Source organism: Ptychodera flava, chromosome 9 (genome assembly GCF_041260155.1).
Source record: "Ptychodera flava strain L36383 chromosome 9, AS_Pfla_20210202, whole genome shotgun sequence".
NCBI classification, from domain to species: Eukaryota; Metazoa; Hemichordata; class Enteropneusta; family Ptychoderidae; genus Ptychodera; species Ptychodera flava.
Window position 1 is genome coordinate 44,144,476 of NC_091936.1, and position 22,199 is coordinate 44,166,674.

At 34.7% G+C, this 22,199-nt stretch overlaps 1 protein-coding gene across 3 annotated transcripts in view; it reads left to right on the plus strand.

Moving 5' to 3' along the window:
* Positions 1 to 22,199, plus strand: part of LOC139141121 (ATP-citrate synthase-like) — a 50,153-nt gene that overhangs the window by 1,480 nt on the left and 26,474 nt on the right. The window contains exons 1-13 of one of the 3 annotated variants that reach the window (XM_070710712.1): positions 484 to 503; positions 3,650 to 3,827; positions 12,944 to 13,066; positions 13,492 to 13,653; positions 14,587 to 14,684; positions 16,085 to 16,164; positions 16,897 to 17,024; positions 18,107 to 18,225; positions 18,920 to 19,121; positions 19,723 to 19,840; positions 20,439 to 20,587; positions 21,124 to 21,270; positions 21,756 to 21,862. In XM_070710712.1, coding sequence (XP_070566813.1) covers positions 3,675 to 3,827; positions 12,944 to 13,066; positions 13,492 to 13,653; positions 14,587 to 14,684; positions 16,085 to 16,164; positions 16,897 to 17,024; positions 18,107 to 18,225; positions 18,920 to 19,121; positions 19,723 to 19,840; positions 20,439 to 20,587; positions 21,124 to 21,270; positions 21,756 to 21,862 — 1,586 coding nt within the window. In that variant the 5' untranslated portion in view covers positions 484 to 503; positions 3,650 to 3,674. Of the gene's footprint in view, positions 1 to 483; positions 504 to 3,646; positions 3,828 to 12,943; positions 13,067 to 13,491; positions 13,654 to 14,586; positions 14,685 to 16,084; positions 16,165 to 16,896; positions 17,025 to 18,106; positions 18,226 to 18,919; positions 19,122 to 19,722; positions 19,841 to 20,438; positions 20,588 to 21,123; positions 21,271 to 21,755; positions 21,863 to 22,199 lie in introns of those variants that run through there. The other 2 variants (XM_070710710.1, XM_070710711.1) reach the window with 2 other exon arrangements.

A 22,199-nucleotide genomic window follows, 5' to 3' on the forward strand; every position in this document is an offset into this window, starting at 1 on the left:
GGTAGGTTATACCATCTCCACCAGTGAAACACTCAACTCTTTCGCAGAAAAATCTGTATAAATTATGTATATCAACAGTATACTATTTATGTTATCAATTCTGTTTGAAGTAGATCAAAGATATAATCTTAATCATATCATCAAAGATGTAAAAAATTGCAAGATTAATGTCTGCTAGCAGGGAAAGTTAATAAAATTTGGGGCCAGAAACACTTCATAATGGGAAGACTACACCGCTAATGACTACACTGTCACAGCATTCGAGTATCTACTACACACATTTGAAAGAAATGACTACAGGTCAGTGACTGAGGACAGCAGTTGTTTATTGCTGTACACCCCTGTTTGCAGATTGGAATTGTCTAACTAGGCAACCAATCATTTCATGATTAGATGATTGATCAGGTCAAGTGATTTGAAATCACTGATACCCTTAGATGCTTACACATGCTGTATCATGATGTGGGTGTTGTGACCTTGCTGGGCAATATTCCAATACATTGGTATGTGTGCATTTGTGTGTGTGTCTGTCTCTTTGTGTGTGTACCTTGTATTTGTGTGTCTGTATGTGTGAGAGACTGTCATGTTTCAAGGATGATGTGACAACAGTTTTGTCAGCAGCAGAAATTAAAATTTGCCATCACCTTAGTATCTTCATGCTTTGCTTCATGGATTATCTTTTATACCAATACAAACTATTTGAATTGTTATACAACATGGGGTCAGGAACCTTAGAAGTGTTTTATCTTTCTGCACACTGTTTCTTATCATCTTCTTTCAGTTGAATCTTATTCACCTCTGTACAACAGTTTTAGGATACAATATGGCATTAAAATTTCTGAATAATGTTTCTTCATATCAAATCAACCGTTTGCCAATTATTTTATCTGTAATGTTGTCAAGTAATTATGCATTTCTTGTCCCCCTTCTACTGTATTTCAAACCACCCGACTCTGAACATTTTTCCACTGTATTGCCTGAGTTTGCATCTCATCAACAGTTTTAAATCTCAAAAGTAAAATACATGAAAAAGGAACCTGCTGGGATAACAATCCACCAACGCTATTTTCAGACATAACATAGCTGGGCAGTGTATCACAGCATGGTATTGTCTTAAAAATTAGCATTATTTAGCCATTGTATGCCACTGACACAAAGTGTCATTTTTTTTTAAATTTTTATTTCTAAATTTCACCATTTTATACACACGACAATAAGTATTAAAAGTAAGTAAGTAAATAAATACACATAAAAACAGAGCATAGAAAAATATAAATCGAGAGAAAAATGGTGGGGACGAGGGAGGTAGTTCTAACAGAACTAATCTAGTCCCTAGCCCCAATGTCAAGCTGAACATGAGGATTGAGAACCCTTGTCAATAGTAAGAAATTAAATACAAACAGACATTTACAAAAAAGAAATATAAATATTCACAGTAAAAAAGTACATTAAAGTCTCATACAAAAAAAAATCTAAAAGGTGGGTAAATAAAACATTCATTTTTCATTCATGATATAGTTTTTCAAAGCCTTCTTAAACCTCATTCTTGATTTAATCGATTTAATTGAAGTAGGAATGTCATTCCAATGTTTTACTAATGCACAGAAAAATTATTTTGAGTACTACTTAAATTAACTTTCGGAAATAAAAAATCATTACGTAAAACCGATCTAGTAGGGTAGGAATGTGACACAAAGGACGCATAATGATATATTGTGTGAGCGTAGTGGTTATTTCTCAAATCGAATATAAAGGTACAGTGTGATATTTACAAAGTTTACGAATATCGAGAATACCTAGCTGTTTAAATAATGGTGCAGAATGTGAGCGAGGGTCAGAGAAAGAAATCAAACGAACAAGTTTCTTTTGAAGTTTGAAAATTTGGTTGATGTAGGTTATATGTGTGTTGCCCCATATTTCAATGCAATAATTTATATGCGGTAGAATTAGGGAATTATACAACATCAGAATGGTTGATTTGGGTAGAAAATGACGCAGATAAGATAAAATACCTACTTTTGGGCTAATCTTATTGACTACATTTTTAACGTGAGATTTCCAAGATAAAGATTCGTCAATTGTAACCCCAAGATACAACACAGAAGACACATTCTCTAAGGGAAAACCATCAATAGACAGATTCCCATTCAGAAAGATTTTCTTTTGCGCGTTTTAAAGATCACATAGTTAGTTTTTTCAGTGTTGATTGTAAGCTTGTTTGCTTTACACCATCCTGACACCTTGTCCAAGTCTGTGTTCAAACTGCTAAGATCGACATTGTTGGTTCTCGTTGACCTAAACAGGTTTGTATCGTCAGCATAAAGTGTCATTGTTCTCAAACTTCCTGCCTGGTCATTACAAATCATCACCTTTCCTTTGTCAATGGCTCAATCAGCATCTCCCCTTGACAAAAGTGACTTTGTCAGTTTTTCTTTGTTGATATGCTTTTCAATTTAATAGATTTACATATACCAGATGAAGTTCCTCCTCGTTCCTTGCAAAGATAATACTTCATGAATGTATGCCCTACATCAGTACTAAACTTTCTACTTTCTTTTCAATATATATTTTTCATCTTGAGTTTGAGTCCAGAGTGGTAATCATCAGATGTTAATATGTTAATATGTATGTTTTATGTTTAATAATTATATATATATATATATATATATATATATATATATATATATATATATACTTACACACACACAAAATGTATACAATGTGCCCTCAATATATATAATATATATATATATATATATATATATATATATATATATATATATATATATATATATATATATATATATATATATATGAAACACAAGTTACCATTGGCGACATCATCCACTTTAATAAAATAAAACATTAGAATCTAGAATAGATAACCTGCACTGTAGGCCATGCGACACAGTGAGATGCACCCGTTGCACCATGATTCAAAGTACTACACACTTCAAATCAACAGTAACTTGAAAAAATTTTGCTATCAAAAAAGATGTAAACCACAAATCGATCAAAGTTATCTAAGCGCCTTCTTGTAAGACATGCGGCATTCAATACATCGGGAAAACTTCACAACCATTTCACAAACTCTAAACGGACACCGCTCAAACATCAACACAAACAAATCTGACAGATCGCTCTATGTTGTACCACACTTTTGGATTCTTGGTTACTCTGTGGAAGTCAGTGCTTTGACTGCTATCGTCATGTGCCTGATTCTAAAACAGAAACACATCACAAAACACCTTGAAAGTTAATGGATGTATAGAGCTGTAACAAATCATCTAATGGACTCAACAATTATGAACCCACAGCAATACCAGACTAATTCCCTACCAACCATCACCCTGACCCTTCCACCAGCTGTTTGTTTACTTGTTTTCATCCACATTTTGCTGTCTATTTTAGTTTCTTTGTTTCCCATTGTACTTCTGTCATATCAGCGTGACAAAGGTCACCAGTCATGCCGAAACGTTGCTGATTGATTGCCCTCGGGATTGGAAGTAAGGCTGATTTGAACATTACGCTTGTTCATCGCATTAGTCACTTTGATTGACATATATATTCACACACACGCAAGTGTTTTCATGCTACAATTGTACATACAAATTGTAATTATCTTTCTGTGTCTGTTCAATCCCAGTAGCTTATAGTCAGACTAGTAAATCACAATGTCTGCCAAGGCAATCCGAGAAGCTACAGGGAAAGATCTCCTGTTAAAATATCTGTCATGCGATGTAGCCGCCAAAAATAAGTACGCAATCGTAACAGAAGACACAGATTGGGATGTACTGGTACAGCAACATCCATGGCTCAACACAGAGGTAGGCTGTGTTATCTGACATCTTGTCATCCATTTTCCTTGTATTGTAATGCTGGCAATAGTTGATTCGTGTTGATGTATTTTCCTACAGAGTTGCAATTCATATTTGACATATGAAAAGTAAAATGAATATTAACAATAACAGTTAATATTGTTAAGGTTTAGATATGAACTCATTGTGTGCGTATATATCTTCAACCGTTCACTTCGTTTCCCTGTAGAGAGGTCCAACTTTACCATAGAAAATAGTTGGATTCAGTGAAACCATATCGGTGAAAGGGTTCAGAATCAGAATCAGTCAGAAGAATTGTTAACATGTGTACTAGTAATTATCAGTAGATGTCATTTGCTGGTGCCATGTCGATACTGCTACACTTAAACACCCTGAGGTTTCAAGATTTTAATATTTAGTCATTAAACAGCTGTGAATGAGAGTTTTCCTCTCAACAAACTGTGGAAAGAAAAAAAAAGTGCATGATGGATTTACCCAACTGACTGTAGTATGAAACATTAGTTTTTACTCACATTTGGTATACCAATGTGAGGTTATTAATGTTTCAGAAAACGTTGAAGTAACATTTTGTGAATTTTTTACCACACCACACTTGACTACACTACACTACACTACACTACACTGCATTTGTACACCATACTATATTAAACTACACCTCATTTCACTGCGCTACACTAGACTACACTTCACTATGCTACCCTACCACTATATTACCGTTACACTATTTACACAATGCCATTAATATTACTATTTATACACAAGTGCAATTTACTACACCACACAATACTGCACTGCACTTCACTACACAACACTACACCATACTATACTACATTGCACTGTGCACTACATTACACTACACTACACCACACTATACTACACTGCCCTGTACACTGCACTACACTTCACTACACCACACTACACTGCACTACACCACACCACACTACACTTCACTACACTACACTACACTACACTACACTGCACTACACCACACCACACTATACTACACTGCACTATACTACACTGCACTGTGCACTGCAGTACATTTCACTACACTGCACTACACCACACTATACCAGACTGCACTGCACTATATTACACTGCACTGTGCACTGCACTACACTACACTGCACTGTGCACTGCACTGCACTACACTTCACTAAACTGCACTACACAACACTATACTACACTGCATTGCACTACACTACACTATACTACACTGCACTTTGCACTGCACTATACTACACTGCACTGTGCACTGCACTATACTTCACTACACTGCACTACACCACACTATACCACACTGCACTGCACTACACTACACTGTACTACACTGCACTGCACTACACTACACTACATTACGCTATGCTATACTAGACTAGAGTAGACTAGACTACACAACACAGTACTACACAAGACTGCAATATAAAATGATACTGGTACACAACTTCATTGCAACATAAAATTGTACAATGAAAAGCGATTCAGCAAAGACATTCTGATAATTTTTTTTGAATCAGACTTCAAAAATTTCAAAAATTAACATGTCAAATAGATATTATTAACGAATGTTTCACGGTCATGAATGTCAATTTTTGATATAATTTTATGATATAATTTGATAGGTAAAACAGATATTAAAATCAATGCTAGGAGAGTTAATAATTTTACTTCTTTGAAATTTTGTTTTATCATTCATAATACCAATTGTGTGTCATTCTTTGTCCAGAAACATGCATTCTTTGTATTCTTCAGATTACAAAGCCATAGAACGTGTTTCCCTCTATCTCAGTGGCTTTCTATGTATTGTATCATCATGTTTTCACATGTTGGTTTTGGTCTCAAACTTGACAGGATATATAATGTAAAAAGGTGTCGCCACACAGAATATCCGTCCATACCATGTTGGCAAAAGTTAACTGCCTCCACATGTATGTTTTACTACCAATTTTATTTGACTATATGTCATTTTTTGCTGAAAAGTAATCTTGTTTTTCAATATAATACTAGTAGGCTCATCTCTGCTGAGTGGCCCAGTAATATTTCTGATTCGCTCAATGATGAATCATATAATAAAACAACTTATTGAATTTGTTTTTTGTTACTAACAGTATTATCACAAAAACTATAAGAGTGTCATGTTGATCTAGTCATCATGCAGCAGTAGCATGGCAGTAACGAGATTCTGAACTGACAAAATTTGAATTTCTGTCAGCAGCCAGCCAATGTCCCATTGCAGTATTAAAAGTAACAGCTAACCTATAGTGGCAATCATTATATTGTTTGATTCAATAAATTTAAAATTTCTAGAATTTTACCACAGACCTTAATGAAGGAATGCAGGATAGTGTTAAAGAAAAAATAATTCACAATAGGAAACAAAAAACAATAGAAATGTGCGTAGGAATTTATTTATTTCAATATCATTAAACAACTGAATACACTTGTGATCATGACCATTAACGAGCATAAAGCATTCATAAATTAGTTTGCCTTTATATTCTCTTTGGGATTGTTAAGTACATACATACCTTTACATTACTGCTGTGTACGATAGGCAATTGACAGATATTTCATATTTCTGTATTAAGTGAATATTTATATTATGAATGATAGTAAATATTCATTGCTTGATGTATTTATTAAGAAATGAATAGTTCATTTCTTGATGTATTTCAAACCTGATTGGATTTCCAGTGAATTGTTTTCATGATTGTTTTGTGGTTTGTGTGAAATAACACCATGAAGGCTGTATTGATGATCACTGTTACGCTGGTTTCTAATGCTATTGTTGTGGTACACCTATGTTGACCAGGTGTCATACAGTATAGTGTGTAGGTATGAATATTTGCAGTTATTCATCATGTCCCATTTTGTCAACTTTGAACCAACATGTATGGTCACAGAACATGTTACAAAGCCTGACGAGTGCACAATGTACAAATTTGAATATTTACCCTTGATGAAGTCATTATGGTAATAGGATTTGCTGATTTAAACAAGATCAGCAATACAATTTGCATAAATTAATTCTTGAATATTACAATATCATACTTTGAAACTTATGTGTGATATATTAAAATGCAGCAGCTGCCTGGTACAGGGTGAATTTTCATAAAGCAGAAGTAATTCAGCAATCTTGATGCTTTTCTTTCAAACACTCTCAAGGACACCTTGGCCTAATTTACATACAAAGGAGGTAATTTTCAATCTAAACATTACCTTTTCAGGAGTATATGTCAAATTACATGTTAAAAATCTGCTGAGTTTTCTTTTTTTGATAAGCGAGAGTTACTTTTCAACTGATGAAAGAAGACAGAAATAAGCTTCTTCAATGAGAGTATAAAGATGATTACTATTGCATACGTTCTATTGAAAATTTTGACTTTCTGTCATTGACATTTTCCATGGAAATTGACAATGAATCTTGATGTTGTAGTTTTCAAGGCCTAGGTGTTTGGAGGGACTGGTACATTGTTGGTGAAAAAACAAAATAAGACAAGAATATTTTCCCTGAATTTTCTAAAAAAAATGAAATGCAGAAAATAAAATGTTTTTTGGTTGATTGAAAAAACTCCATGACTTGAGAGTGTTCAGTATGGTATATTATGCTGATACTGCTTTCATGAAAACATTCTTTAAATAGCAAGAGTTAGGATTTCATTGTGGATATGACAGCATTTGAATTTATAAATGTCTCTTAGGGAATCATTAAAGTAGCAGAAGGGATAGTAAGGGCTAGAGGACCCCTAAGAAATGCTATTTTTGTTCACATCAAAAGATATATGTCCAGTTATTTCTACTCCACTGTTTTAACCCTGTGAAAGGCCTCAATGTTTGCTTTGTTGCATTAATTCATATAAACCATACCTAGATGTACACCTACCATAATTAGTAATTAGGTTCAGTGAGCCACGCTTCGGTGTTGGTCCAACTTAATTTATCTAATCGTATTAAAATTATGTGAAATACTGTTTCCATATTTGCAAGAAGACAGCAGCAATTGCAATGGCTCTAAAACAGAAGCACTGGGAGGTGTAATATAGTCACATAAAGTGCAGCCATATTGGAACTTCAAAATCTATTGCCAAAATAAAGGTTAAATGCATGGAGTACAAAGCTACCAAGCTGTAAGACTTTCCATACTGGCATTACTTTGATTAATTACAATAGTTATAGAAAAAAGCAAATACAAAAAACAAATGAAATTTCTAGAATTTGAGGTAAAATATGTCACTACAGCTTCAAACATTTAGCAATACTTTGAAACAAATGTTTCATATCTGTTCAGTCATTAACAATGTAGAAATTCAAAACTGTCAGTGAAAATTTGTTTTGCTTTTACAACAGTGCATTCCAGGTGATGATTTACTGTGAGTAGTAAAAATGATTACACACAACTGAAAATATCAAAATCTTATGTGCTGTTCTCACTTACAAATACTGATGAAGCATTGATTTTTCTGTACTTGTTATGAGTACTAAACTCACGAGTAATGATATAGGTAGGTGTGATTTACAACTCTAATTCTATTTTGTTGCTGCTGTGTCTGAAAAAATGAACGTGATGTATCCATGTGTGTAGAGAGAAATATGTCCATGGACTTTAGGTATGAGCTGGAGGGCTTGTTTTACATATGAAAAAGTCACATGCATGTGCTGTACGTGTCATAACAGTAATTTTTGTCTTGGAAAGTAATTAACGTTTCAAATCGGTGGTAAAAATCAAACATGAAAATATGACTTTTTGCCAATATTGATTCTGAAAAAACCCATTTGTCATAACTAATCTGGAAATAGGTGTGTGCCAATGATTGCATTGCATTATGTACTTGTGTTCAAATATATTAAATTGATGTAAGCCATGAAACCCAGGTGATTATATTAGATAATTTGGCTTCCAATTTATGAAAATACCAGTAAGTTGAATGGCGTCTGTATGTAATGAAACGTTCTGATACAGTTTACCCAAGGAAAAGTAATTTAACGTTTAGAATTTTACCCAGAACTGTATGTATGCATGCGTGTTATGCTTAGCATTATCATGTACAATTTCATTTAAGAAGAAACTGGTGCTGTCAATTGCATTTCCAGATTGGAAGAAATTAAGAGGCGCCTTGTTGTGCATGTCAACTTAGACTAAACCATGCTATTCGATTACTAATGTTACCCAATCACATCATACATTCTTCAGCTGTTGTATCCATAGCAACAAGAGAAAGTAAAAAACCAAATTAAGTAATGTGATGCTATTTTTATCTTAAATTTATAAACGCCTTAGTTATTCCTTATTTCTCATGTCATTCATCAAAAGTGGGACTTCAGGGTGAAAAAAGAATTTCTGTGTATATTTATTTCCATGTAATGATGTCAAGCAATGTGAAATCATTGAGGACGGAAGCATTTAACTAAAGTGATCTTCCCAGGAATCAATTGCCTGCTGTAAATTGCAGCTCTTCCAGTGTCTCCCATAAAAATGGCAGGATATAAATTGGAGGTGATCAATTGATTTATTGTGGCTCAGCGGAAAGCTCTCGGCAAATTAATCAGAGCTTTAGAAGATTTGACGTTCACAGTGTCTGCCGTGTGTAACAGTCCAATGCACGTAGAAAATTTAGGATCTTGATTAGAGCAAAGACTCTGTGACTCACACATTTGGTTTCATACGCTGTCTATCATGTACATGTATTCTATAGCTCCTTGCATGAAATAAATTATCAAAATAGTTGTCGAGTGTTATTTTTGGGATATCGGATAGAAGTGAGAAAATTCCATCTCTGCTTTCTGTAAAAAATATAAGACAAGAAATAATATTTCTATATCCAAAATAACTTGACTGTAATTGTTTGTTTGGTTCAATAATTTAGACTTAAGTAGATGTGAATATCTTCAGAAAGTACTGCTGTACATTGTAAATATTTCAGATGGTTTGTTCAACAGCATTTTTATTTGGTATGGTTAAGTCTAGGAATATATGCTGGTCTATGAATCAAACGTACAGGATCAGGGGAGATTGTATCATTTTAATCTACCCATAGAATGTTTTAAAATCAAACGAAATGGCTTCATTTGCCTGAGTGGAAGTAAATGTATTTTTAATACAGGATGGTAATAACATTCATTTTTCTTAATCATACCTTACAAATCCTTGCATAAAGCATTTTACACATCTGAAACTGATGAATATGCAGTACAGAATAAAGATATCCAGAAAATCAATGGTGGTTTTGTAGAAATTTTTGACCAATTTTCATAGACAGATTGGGAAAGAAAAACCACAGTGCTGGAATTATCACTACATGTATGTTGCATATAACCCAACATTGACACAAAGATTTCAAGGTCCCCTGTGGATCATAATTAGACAACCGAACTGATTAAGGGAAAAATGGCTTTCCATGATATTCTGTGTGTGGTGTCAGGGTTTGCTGCCAATTTAGGGTAAATTTTGCACTTTCATGTAACATTGGCATTGCTTGATTCAGGGTTGGATATGGTAAGATGACTTTCTGGGGAGCCCATTGCCTTCGCAGGAAGGAGACTATTGCCTCCACAAGAAGGAGACTATTACCCTCACAGGAGGGAAACTATTACCCTCAAAGAGTCATAGGTACTCAGCTGCAGGTACTACAACATCCTTGTCTGTGGAATTATGAAGTTTATGGTTCCAGTGTTCTTTCAATCATTGTCATAATATTCCCAGAACTTACTGAAAAAATGTAGGAAAACCATCACCTTTTTTATCAAGTGACATTTCAGAGACATGTTTGAAAATTGACCCTAGAATCTGCATGAACCTGAAACCATCATGTCTTGTTGGCTACTACACTGGCCCACAATAATGAGTCCACTGCACTTTCTAAACTGTTCATGTACTCAGCTTATCTCTTGATAAATGTATTCCCTCCGGTAAAGTTAATTGATTTTAGTGTGTGCCGTGTACATCTACTGCTTCAGTAGGAAGCCAGTAATCAGATAAGACTGAGTATTCTCAATTTGGAAATCAGGAGAATATTCACTGATGGTAATTTCTGACATTTCGTGGACCGGTAATTTTGACAGATATTTTCACATGTCAGACTTACTTATCTGTTAAATTTGTTTAATTCAAAAATAAATTCATTCCTCTCTGGCTACACTATTGAAATCTGTGTAGTATTTGACTCCTTTGGTAATGATTTTTTAGTCACTGTATCAAGAATATAAAAAAGCCCAAGCATTAAAAAGTATTTTACTATTGTAAAAAGTACTTACTCTGACATTTGGAAAATTGATATCACAGATTTTTGGAGAGACAGATTTAGTGTATTCATGAAAGTGTGTATGGCACCAGCATATTTGATGAAAGGCTTGGTATTATGATCTATTACATAATTTTTTTTTCAGAGTTTCTATGAGGAAAACAGCATTTTTTTCAACAGAAATCTTTCTTGCTATGTCAACAGTGTGCACAGCTTGCTTTCATAAAATTGAAAAAAATGACCCAAAACAGAAAACAGCTTTCATAGGACTAGCTGTGGGTCAATAGCTGTGGTGATTTACAATTTTTGACCCATCCAAGGGGTTAAAAGTCGTGAAAGTCAAAAATAGCCCCTAAAGGGCAGGAATCTGAAAACACCACGGCTATTGACTCACAGCTATCTTACTGAAGTAACTGTAGGACATTTTTATCAGTGAAACAAAATTACTGTACATTTATACTTAAAATAAGTTACATCAATTGATATTAGAGTGAAATAAGCTAGCTGAACCCTATTGTCTTGTCATATTTGTGTCTTGTCATATTTGAGCCTTCATTGTGGGAAGGTAAATCAGATATTTGTTTTCAGAAACAAAGTAAAATTTTGCTTCTTTTAATCAGCATTTTGGATAAATGTAATCATTTGGAGTTGAAGCAGAGAGTTAGTTTGAAATTGCCATCTTGAATCGTTAACATCTTGGCAGTCAGTGTTATATCAAATGTAAAACGTTCAAACAATCTGAAACAGAAATCAAAAAGTCAACATTATCAAAAAAGTGTATTTTCAGATTTGTGTACAGTCTCGTGTTTTAGAGAAGATAGAATACAGGAACAGGCTAGGTTTTTCAAGAGAAAGTTTTAAAACTTCTTGATTTTGTTTTAGAAAAGTTTCCGAGGAGTAAATTTGAATTGTATGTAAAACAGGGTATTCACCATCCCTTATTTCATGAATGTAATTCACTTAATCTTTAAAGAGTTTACAAAAATAGAAAGTCATTTTTTCGATTCGCAAGATTTTTATAATTTCATGCAATTTTTAGAACATACATGTATGTCCTCAAGAAACTATGGAAATTTGTTGGAAATATGTCATTTTCTTTGTATAGCAAATGAACCCTTTTCATGTGCAGCTTTTCAGCATATTAGGAGAAGCTGAATGTGACACACATCATTTGAAAAACATTGTTACTTTCAAGTCAACTCCGTGAAAATCAAGTCAATGAAAGTCATGTTTTATGTAATATGCATTTGAGATCTTGAAATGGTTAAATCTGTTGATATGTGCTCTTCGTTCACATCATGTATTTATATTAAGGTGGTTAATAATTCAAAATTGAAAGAATTTAAGCTGTTCACCCCAATTCTCTGTAAACAGGTCCACTCTCACCATTGATAACAATGGGTTTGGACCAAACCATGGTGGTGAAAGGGTTAAACTTTTGCTCAAACTTTCCTAACAAAACTTTACACCACTCCCTCTCAAGATAGTAAAAGTTGGGTCACCATGCAGAATTTGGTGTAAGATAAACAAATTACTCAATATTTACCGACATTTTAAATTCAAAATGGCTGATATACCTGTGTTAATTGAAACTCTATAAGAAAAGTTAAATTTTCAATTTACAGCGATCCCACAATCGGTAGACCAAAATTGTATTGTATAAGTTTGAGTGTCCAACTATCTGTCCTCAAGGTGCATTCGTGCTTAACCAAGATGACATGATGATGACAAAATTAATGAACCAGGCAGGGTGTTGGACTGAAATTTCTCTGTGAGTAACCCATTGCAAGATATAAATGTTGTTATTGACCATGTGTAAGATTGACCCGTTATAATTTGATGGCTTTTTGTGTTTTCTTCTTGCAGCGTCTTGTCGTCAAACCAGACCAGCTCATCAAGAGACGTGGCAAGCTGGGACTGATCAAGGTCAATGTGGATTTGGCCGGAGTCAAAGAATGGCTGTCTACAAAACTAGGAAAAGAAATACAGGTAAAGCTGTGAACAAATAACCCTGAGAGAGAGAGAGAGAGAGAGAGAGAGAGAGAGAGAGAGAGAGAGAGAGAGAGAGAGTGTTTTGTTGAACATTTGTAGATAAAATGTAAGATTTGTATCGCTGCTGTCCAGTTTTGTCAGTTCATCTAAAAGTGAAAAGGAAATGAGAAAAAGTGAAACGAAGTTCAGGATTCCTGTATTAGTGTGCTCTTTTCTGTTCGAATATTGCATTGTCCAATCAAAGTTTGTTTCGTGTCAGTGATCCTTTGTGTCCAATCAAAGTTATTTCATGTCCAGGAGAAATACAGACACAACAAATAACTAATGATCTTGTATAAGGTGAAGAATAACACACTTATTGAAAGCAAAGTCCATATGGTATACTGTTCAGTGATATTATTTTGCTTTGTCTTTTCCACCAGATCGGTGCAGCATCTGGCCTGTTGAAAAATTTCATCATTGAACCATTTGTCGCACACAAACCGGAAGATGAAATGTACGTGTGTATTTATTCATCACGTAGCGTAGACACAATCCTCTTCTACCACGAAGGTGGTGTTGATATCGGAGATGTTGATGCAAAGGTAAGGTTGCTGTTTTCAAATGAAAAATATTTAGATATCATATACCAATGAAGAATGCAGACTATTTTGTAAGCGCTATGTTCTTGCAAGAAAATATTAGAAAAGTTAAGAATGCCTTTGCACATCATTATGTACTGAAATATATATGTACCGGTACAATATTCATATGACAGTGTTACAGAAGATCTATACTATTAATGAATGGAAGTCCATAGTTGTATAAACAAAACCTGTGTAAACCAAACACCATTGGCATTGCAAAGAACAGTTGTTCAATTTAGAGAGGTCGTATGGTTCATGAGGTACAGTAAAACCTGTCTAAACCGAACACCAATGTGACTGAGAAAACTTCAGTTTACAGAGATGTTTGGTTTATAGAGGTTCCTTAAACATGACATTCTATGTGGAACGGATGAGAAAAGGTGTTCAGTATAGACAGGTTTCCACTTTAGACAGGGTTCGGTTTAAACAGATTTCACTGAATATTGAACATTCCATCTATGGGCATTGGACTATTGGCATGGGACTTAGATCACTTTTCAATACAGACAGTACTCTCATTTAGGCAGGGATCAGACTAGATAGATTTTACTGTATGTACGTACCGTTTAACCATGAATGTAAAGTTTATGTAAGCTCCATAATATACTGATGGAAATCCATGGTTTTGTCCTGCTTTTCTAAAGTGCAGTCAACTATGGATGGCAGTATAGTATGCCTCTCAACTTGTGACATCTTGGATCATCTACTGGTAGTTGATTCAGGAATTTCTTGAGATTTCTTGGCATCAGTGCTACACCAATGCTTGTGATATCTAAAACTTCTTTGTAAATTAAGCTTACAGGGTGTACATGTGGTCACATTTTTCCTTTGAAACTTGCACTTTTACGTGAATTTCAACTCCTTTTTGCGTTATTTCGAACTTCTTTGCAGGCTGTCAAAATGGACGTACCGGTGAACAATGAGATGAAGGTCACGGAAGGAGAGGTCAAACAGCTGCTGTTGGGACAGGTACCAGCAGAAAAGAAGGAGTGAGTTGAAATTTTCATGTTTATTCTCCCACAATTAACAAAGATTCTAAATGTGAAAGAAAGCATATATACTTTCTATTCAAGAATGTAGTTGAGTGTGCCATGTAATTACTGAAGTAGCAGATACAAACAGCCCAATGCAAGTTCAGTTTTGTTTGCAACCCAGTTTAACATAAATGTTTCATTTTTCTCGAAATGAAACACTATAAAGTTCAGTCTGTCATAAATTTTGATGGAAAATCTTTTTGCTGAAAACTGCTTTTCCTATAGCTTTGAAGTTTGGTTTACAGGTTACTGACCATGTTTTATTTGGGTTTCATCAAATTATGATGAAATCGGCAGCATTGTTCGTGACCCTTGTTGCCATTCGTTGATTTTTTGATCAAATTTATCTCAGGTACTGCTCATTTGAAGATGTGTGATATTATACAAGGAGTGTCCTGACATTTAACAGTAATGTGACAGTGTTGGAAAAGGAGATTTTAGTGATCGCATTGTTAGAAAAAGGAGATTAGTAACACATGTTCCAACTCTCAGTTTTTTAATGCTCTGTCATATAAAAGAAAATGTATAATCGCTAGACATTTATTCCTGTTCAATAAAAGTTATGAATGCAGTATTGTTTCTGTTGTGTTACTGATGAAGGGTACATGTATGTGTAGACATCTCTATGCAGTTCGTTTTGTCAGCTGTTGTGTGTGTTTTTTTTGTTAGCTGCCATTTGATCAAGATATTTTACCAAATGTATTCAATTTCATTAGAGTTTTAGAAATGTTAAAATAGCAAGTATCATGTAAAATGAACTTGCAATAATCCTTTCAGACAAATATATGACACACTAAACAGGTAATATTTGCAAAACAGTTGACTTCAAATATCTCAACAAAGATTGACAATGAATGATATATATATTATAGCCCAAACAACGAACAAAGTGTAAGAGTGGAGGTAACCATTTGCCGTGAGTCCCTTGGTTTGGCTGTAATGATTTTATTACATGCCTCTCTTTTATAGTTTTTGCTCCAAATTTTTTGAGTTTATTCGCATGCTACAATCATATCTGTTAGTCAAATCTGTTTAAAAGTAAAGTGATTTTAATCACCAGACTGCAAATTTATATATTTAAATCACTTTTAAGTGGTTTATTAATTTTTATGTATAAATTTTTAGAAACAGGATTTCATATGTAAAGCGTGTGATTTGACCATTTATAAATCCCAAAGTCGAGTTGAAAATAGTTTGGGTCGCTCTTAATGAAATGATGACAATGTAGCCCGCTACGTCATTAACAAGTTACCATTGAATCCTGGAGGGCTAGCGACGCTTGATATATGACAATGTAATAATTGATATCCTTGCCTCCTAATTAATATTCATATTATCTTTTCTCTTCTATTTAGCATGGTTGCATGTTTTATTGTGAAACTCTACAAGTTATATGTTGACTTGTATTTCACCTATCTTGAGATTAACCCCCTCGGTAAGTTTTCAAACTTTAGAAGAAATAATGAATTCCAGTATATCCATGATCTCAACACCTTTCCTTATGAGTAGATTAAGCAATATTTAACTATTGCACATTAAAGGAGTTCTAGTTCTGTAAGCTTTCAATGTGTATGCTTAAGGCTTGAGAATAATCCTCACCAAATTTTTTGATTAATTTTCTCTTGGTATCAACCACAGTCATTTCATAATCTCCCTATAGTAGTTTTAGAAATATCCTGTATTTTGTCTCACAACAGTTTGTAAAGCTATTATATACATTTTTGTAGTTGACAGCTGAATTTCAATCATAACTTTAATTCACTTTGAACATTAACGGTATGCTTTAAAAAATGCTCTGACAAGCCAAATACTAGGTATTTCAACAAGGAGTTTTCAGAGATATCGAAATAAAAAGCAGAAACAAAAGTACCCTGGTAATCAAGATGGATTTAGTCAGTTTTATTCACCTAGTGAAGTAAGCATTCCAAGGTGAATTTGTTCGACATGTGTTTAGTCCTTGGCATTTGAATTTGACTTTGCTTGTGACAAAAGCTGTAAATTCCAACTTGTGGTAGAGTAAATTATCTCCATTCCTTGTACAAATGTAGGATGAAATGTTTTAGCGATGTTGGCATTGTTAGAAAATGACTCTGTTACTGGCATGTGTGTGTGTGCTTCTCTTAACAACCATTTCTGACACCATTTCTGTGTTGGGTTTTCATTTCAGTGGTAACAGAAAAAGTTTATGTGTTAGATTTGGCTGCTAAGTTGGATCAGACAGCAGAGTTCATCTGTAAGGTCAAATGGGGAGATGTTGAATTCCCTCCCCCATTTGGAAGAGAGGCTTTCCCTGAGGTAGGAAATTGGCATTTCATGCTTACTCTAATAAGTATAAATTAAGATTTTTCAAGTATTAATACGGTGTTGCAGCCAGGACGTGGCCTTGAAACAATGTCCCAAAAACGGAACCTGTTGTCCCGTATTCTCGCGCATTGCGGGCCACCTCAGGTGCACTCATGAGTCAGCTGTGTTGGGTATGTCTGAAAGTAATATCAGTTACTGATGATTTTCTTTGTTTTGCATGATTATTTTGAGGCTTATATTTACAAACTTTCAGAGCTATGATTAAAAGTATTAAATTAGAATGCTGCACTTGATATCATAACTTGCTTTTAGTCTGACTGAGCTCTGATTTGTAGCCGATACAGTATACTTGCCTGAAATTCAAGCATAGTGACGTGGTCTCGATAACTTTAGTTTTTTTGTGTGTGAAACTAATTTGTCACAAAATAATATAAAATTTGATTGACAACTGCCACATATTGTCTCCACAATGTGCAAAATGTCCCCAAAATTAAACGACAGTGGGACACGGTGTCCCCAGATTTCAAATTCCTGGCTGCAACACTGATAATATGTTACTAATCTGTAAAGCCATTTTAAAATGTACATGAAGGGTATGATTTCAATCTATTGTATTCTCTTTTCGAGTACAATGAGTGGCAGAGCATATATTTTTTATTCTATCGTGATTTTTAGAATGTCTGTCAACACAAATGAGTGCTAATGTTAAACATACCAGCGTTTTTACACCTTTTTACCTGAAATTAATCATCTATGAATGAGTCCAGGCTATGTTTTGCCTTTAATCATTTCATCACAATATTAGCTTTGTTTTTGTTAAACTGAATCTCCTGTTTCTGATTTCAAGATAAGAAGTTGCTACAGTACAATGGTTATGCAGATGTTTTACTCATGGTACTGGTAATACTGTTATGTTTACATTTGTGAGAGATGACAAAGAGAGTGAATTTTATCAAGGTCACTGCCGTTTCCATCCATTGCAAACCAACTTTACCACAAACACAGCAAGATTATAACAACAGCTGGTTCTAAGAGGGTCAAAACTAATGCTGCCTTATCCTTTGTCTCTTCAGGAAGCATACATAGCTGACCTGGATGCCAAAAGTGGGGCGTCCTTGAAACTGACCGTTCTGAATCCAGGTGGACGGATATGGACCATGGTTGCTGGTGGTGGTGCATCTGTCATCTACAGGTCAGTTTTATCAGAGATATTTCCTGAGTGAAAACTGTGTGGCAGTGATAGAGAATATCCGTACATATCTTTTGGATCGTGTGTTCCAAAACAAACTTGCAGTGTACCCAAGTTTGAAAAATTAACCCGGCAACTTTGATGAAATTTGTCAGCTTATGACATTCAACAAAACGGTAATTAAATGCTGGAGAGCAATTCAGTGGTTTCAGGTTTATGGCACTCTTTCAAGCAATATTTCTTCCTAAAACTCCATCTCTGTATTGTTCATTGCTGCACGATGGAACACTAAGGGTTACATAGTATTGCCTGTGAGGGCGCTCATACACTGAGATTGTCAGGAAGGGGAGTCCAGTCTTCTGAATTCGGAGTATACATAAATGTTTTTCCACCGCAGATATACACAATTTTGGAGAACACTAGTAATTATACAAAATGAAACTAAAAAATCTTACTGGAAAAAAAATGTATCATTATGCTCATTTGATGATCATGAATTTCATTAACGTATCAAAGTAAGAGTTACATTGTGTGTCACATGAAAAATTTTGAGATTGTAACTGTAGCCACAGTTGTCTTTCAGAGCATGAGGAGGAGGAGAATACTTAAAAGGTGAAAGAGTCTTAATTACTTATTTATAACTAGAAGAAAGGCATTAACAGGTATAAATTTTCTTTTGCTGTTGTGTGTGTTTCAGTGATACAATCTGTGACCTTGGGGGTGCTAGTGAGCTGGCTAACTATGGTGAATACTCTGGTGCACCTAGTGAACAGCAAACCTATGAATATGCCAAGACTGTCCTCGGATTGATGACAAAAGAGAAACACTCTTCTGGATCCAAAGTTCTAATCATCGGTGGAGGAATTGCCAATTTCACAAATGTGGCGGCTACATTCAAGGTAAGCAAAGCAAACAAAAATATTTTGCCTTACATGGCACTTATAGAGTGAGAGATTACAGCTATAGCAGGTATAAAAGAAGTATGCACCGCAAAATTGAAATAGACTAACTTTTACTTATACATTCTAAAGGAAACTTTAACTATTCCCTTTACCATAAAAATCAGGGATCTCTGTGCACACTTGGTTTTAGAGAAACAAATTACCCAACATGTGCAAATACTTTAAATTTCAACAATGGCCACATCCCTGTGTTAACTTTATGGAAAAAAGTAGATTTTTGATTTTCCCATTAAGAAGTCAGTGAAAACTTTAGATACACAATGAGCTTCAAACTTAACCCCCATCGACACAGTACAGTTTTAGTCAGAATATCTGTCCCTGAGGTACATTTTATCCTTGTTTTGAGATGAATCACATAAACAACCTGAGCTGTACTTCCTTGTAATTTGTAATGAATCAATTTAGCATTACCCTACAGTTAAAGTTTTGTCTATGGAAGATGTTCTCATTTATTTATTGTTTTCATGTGACAAATTCCTCAGTCTACCGTTACCTTCACCAAAATAGTTCAATCCATCTCTGTGTTTGTTTTCTGTAGGGTATTGTGAGGGCGCTGAAACAATACAAACAAAAATTAATGGATGTGAATGCATCTATTTATGTGAGAAGAGGAGGCCCCAACTACCAGGAGGGGCTCCGAGTGATGAGAGAATTAGGTGAGTCTTCTCATTGGTTGTCAGTGGGACAGGACTCAGCGATATGAGTTACCAAGGCAGTGGTTGCTACAGCGGAAAGTAGATGTAGTTCAGCTGTGTTTGAATGGCTATATGCATGCCAGTTTGACACGCATCAATTTGGAAAGATTTTGATAGTATGAAATATACTCTAAGTAATTGAGTAAAAGATTTGGATTCATCAGGGTTCACTTTAATTGCCAAAATTAAAACCAAATGAAGCTTGTTGGTCAACGTTTGATCTTTTTCTCAATACTGAGGAGCTTTCTAAGGTTGTTGCCAATGATGATTGACAATGCCAATTGTCTGCTTTGCCAATTTTTTCATCATTCTAGCACAGCTCATCAAATACTAATTTAATTAGATAATTAAAAACATTTACTATATGATAAGAGACAATAAAACGTATTGTGAATTTTTACAATGTCGTGAATGTTGTGCATTATGTTACGTTATGCGAGTTGTCTCTGTCTTGAAAGTTGGCCACCTTGACATGCAAATTTAAAAAATAACTAACATGGGGCTAACCATCATCAATGTTAACATCTACTCATGGAGTGAATACTTGGTACATTTTCAGGTCAGAGTCTTGGCGTAGACATGCATGTCTTTGGAACAGAAACACATATGACATCAATCTGCAGCATGGCTCTGGGTAAGAAAGAAGTTCCAGAACATCCCCCTGTGGACCAAACCACGGCAAACTTCCTTCTCGGAGGACCAAGTGCTGTAAGTTCAACACAAATAAAACTTACACAACCGAAATTGCAACATTTTTTATGTACCTTATAAATTTCTGCTGACGTTTAAAAGATCTGTTAAGAGATGACAGCAAATCACTGATATATACTATGAAACCATTAGTATTCATAAGGTTTGGAGATAGACCAATCTGCTGGTATAGAATATCTTATATTTCACAGGCAAATCAGTGAAGTTAAGTCTGATTCTGATTGAAGATATCATAAACATCAAGTCAGTGTAAAGAATCAAATCCCTTACAATTGATTTTACTACATTAAAGTTTCAAGTGCAGCTTTCCTTGCATCAAAGCTCCTTTATCTTTTTGCATTTACTAAAAAAATATACTGTCCAATCTTGAGAGAGATGTTTTTGATTCCTTTTATCAAGCCATGTTGTCTTTGAAAATGTCAGTAAAGAACGAGAGATCCTACATGTATATCCTTCCCTGGTAATCGTTTGCAACTGTGAATGGCATTACTGCAGGAGCTGCAATTCAATTGTTTGTTTGTTTGTATCCATAGTCAGCATCTACTCCAAGTCACAGCAGAACATCATCTGTATCCAGAGTGGAAGATGGAGTTGATGGAAAATCTGCTGGAGATAGCACTTCTACCATTCCAGTCATCACAGAGAATAACCCATCACCACTGTTCACAAGAAGGACAAAGGTAATAGTTCAGTTTGATCTAAACTGCAACAAATGTCATGCTGTGTCCCGCTCTGTTATGACACACTAATATTTTTTACCTCGTAGATATATGAAATTGAATTGAGTTTGTTTCTGGTGAATTAGATGAATGAACTGGTTGATATGGATGATGGGGTAGATTTGTGGAAGACAGGAAGAGGTTACTAGGGAAGGAGATGATCAGGAATTTGAACCTGAAAGAGGATAGGGTAGGGGGCAAAGGGTGGATATTAATCTGATAGGACTTAACATTGAGAGGGGTCTTTTTGGGACTGAATAAAAGAATTAATAATTTTTATGGAAAGAACATATGATATATAAAAATGGTTAAGGAAAAAATGAAGGATTGTTGGGTTGAGATTGAGGTATACAGAGAGAGAAATAGAAAAGGAATAATGGAGAGAGAGAGAAAGGATAATTTTCATAGTGGATCATCTTTTTTACATTTTTGTTTTCTCTTGACAGTCTATGATTTGGGGTATGCAGCCAAGAGCTGTTCAAGGGATGTTGGATTTTGACTATGTGTGTCAAAGGTCAACTCCATCTGTAGAATGCATGGTTTATCCTTTCAGGTAAGACATGTAATATACTCATAACCAATGGAAGTGCCAATGTGATATCAGAAAGTTCTAAATGTCGTTTTAATCAGCAGTAGGCAGAAAAAATTTGAAAGTTAGATAGTTATGATTTTAACAGAGAGCAGTGAAGTGCTGTCAATTGACCTGTAACATTTTACCATGTTTGAAGTAAACCTTAAACGTCACATGTACTTTTATTTGACATCTAAGGTCAAGGTCTCATTAACCCAGTGACGGCCATCGCCAATGTAATCTTACAGACCATATAGGAACTGTCTGGAATTTTCCAGCACTCACTGTATATTGTTATTCATTTTTGCACCAGAAATTT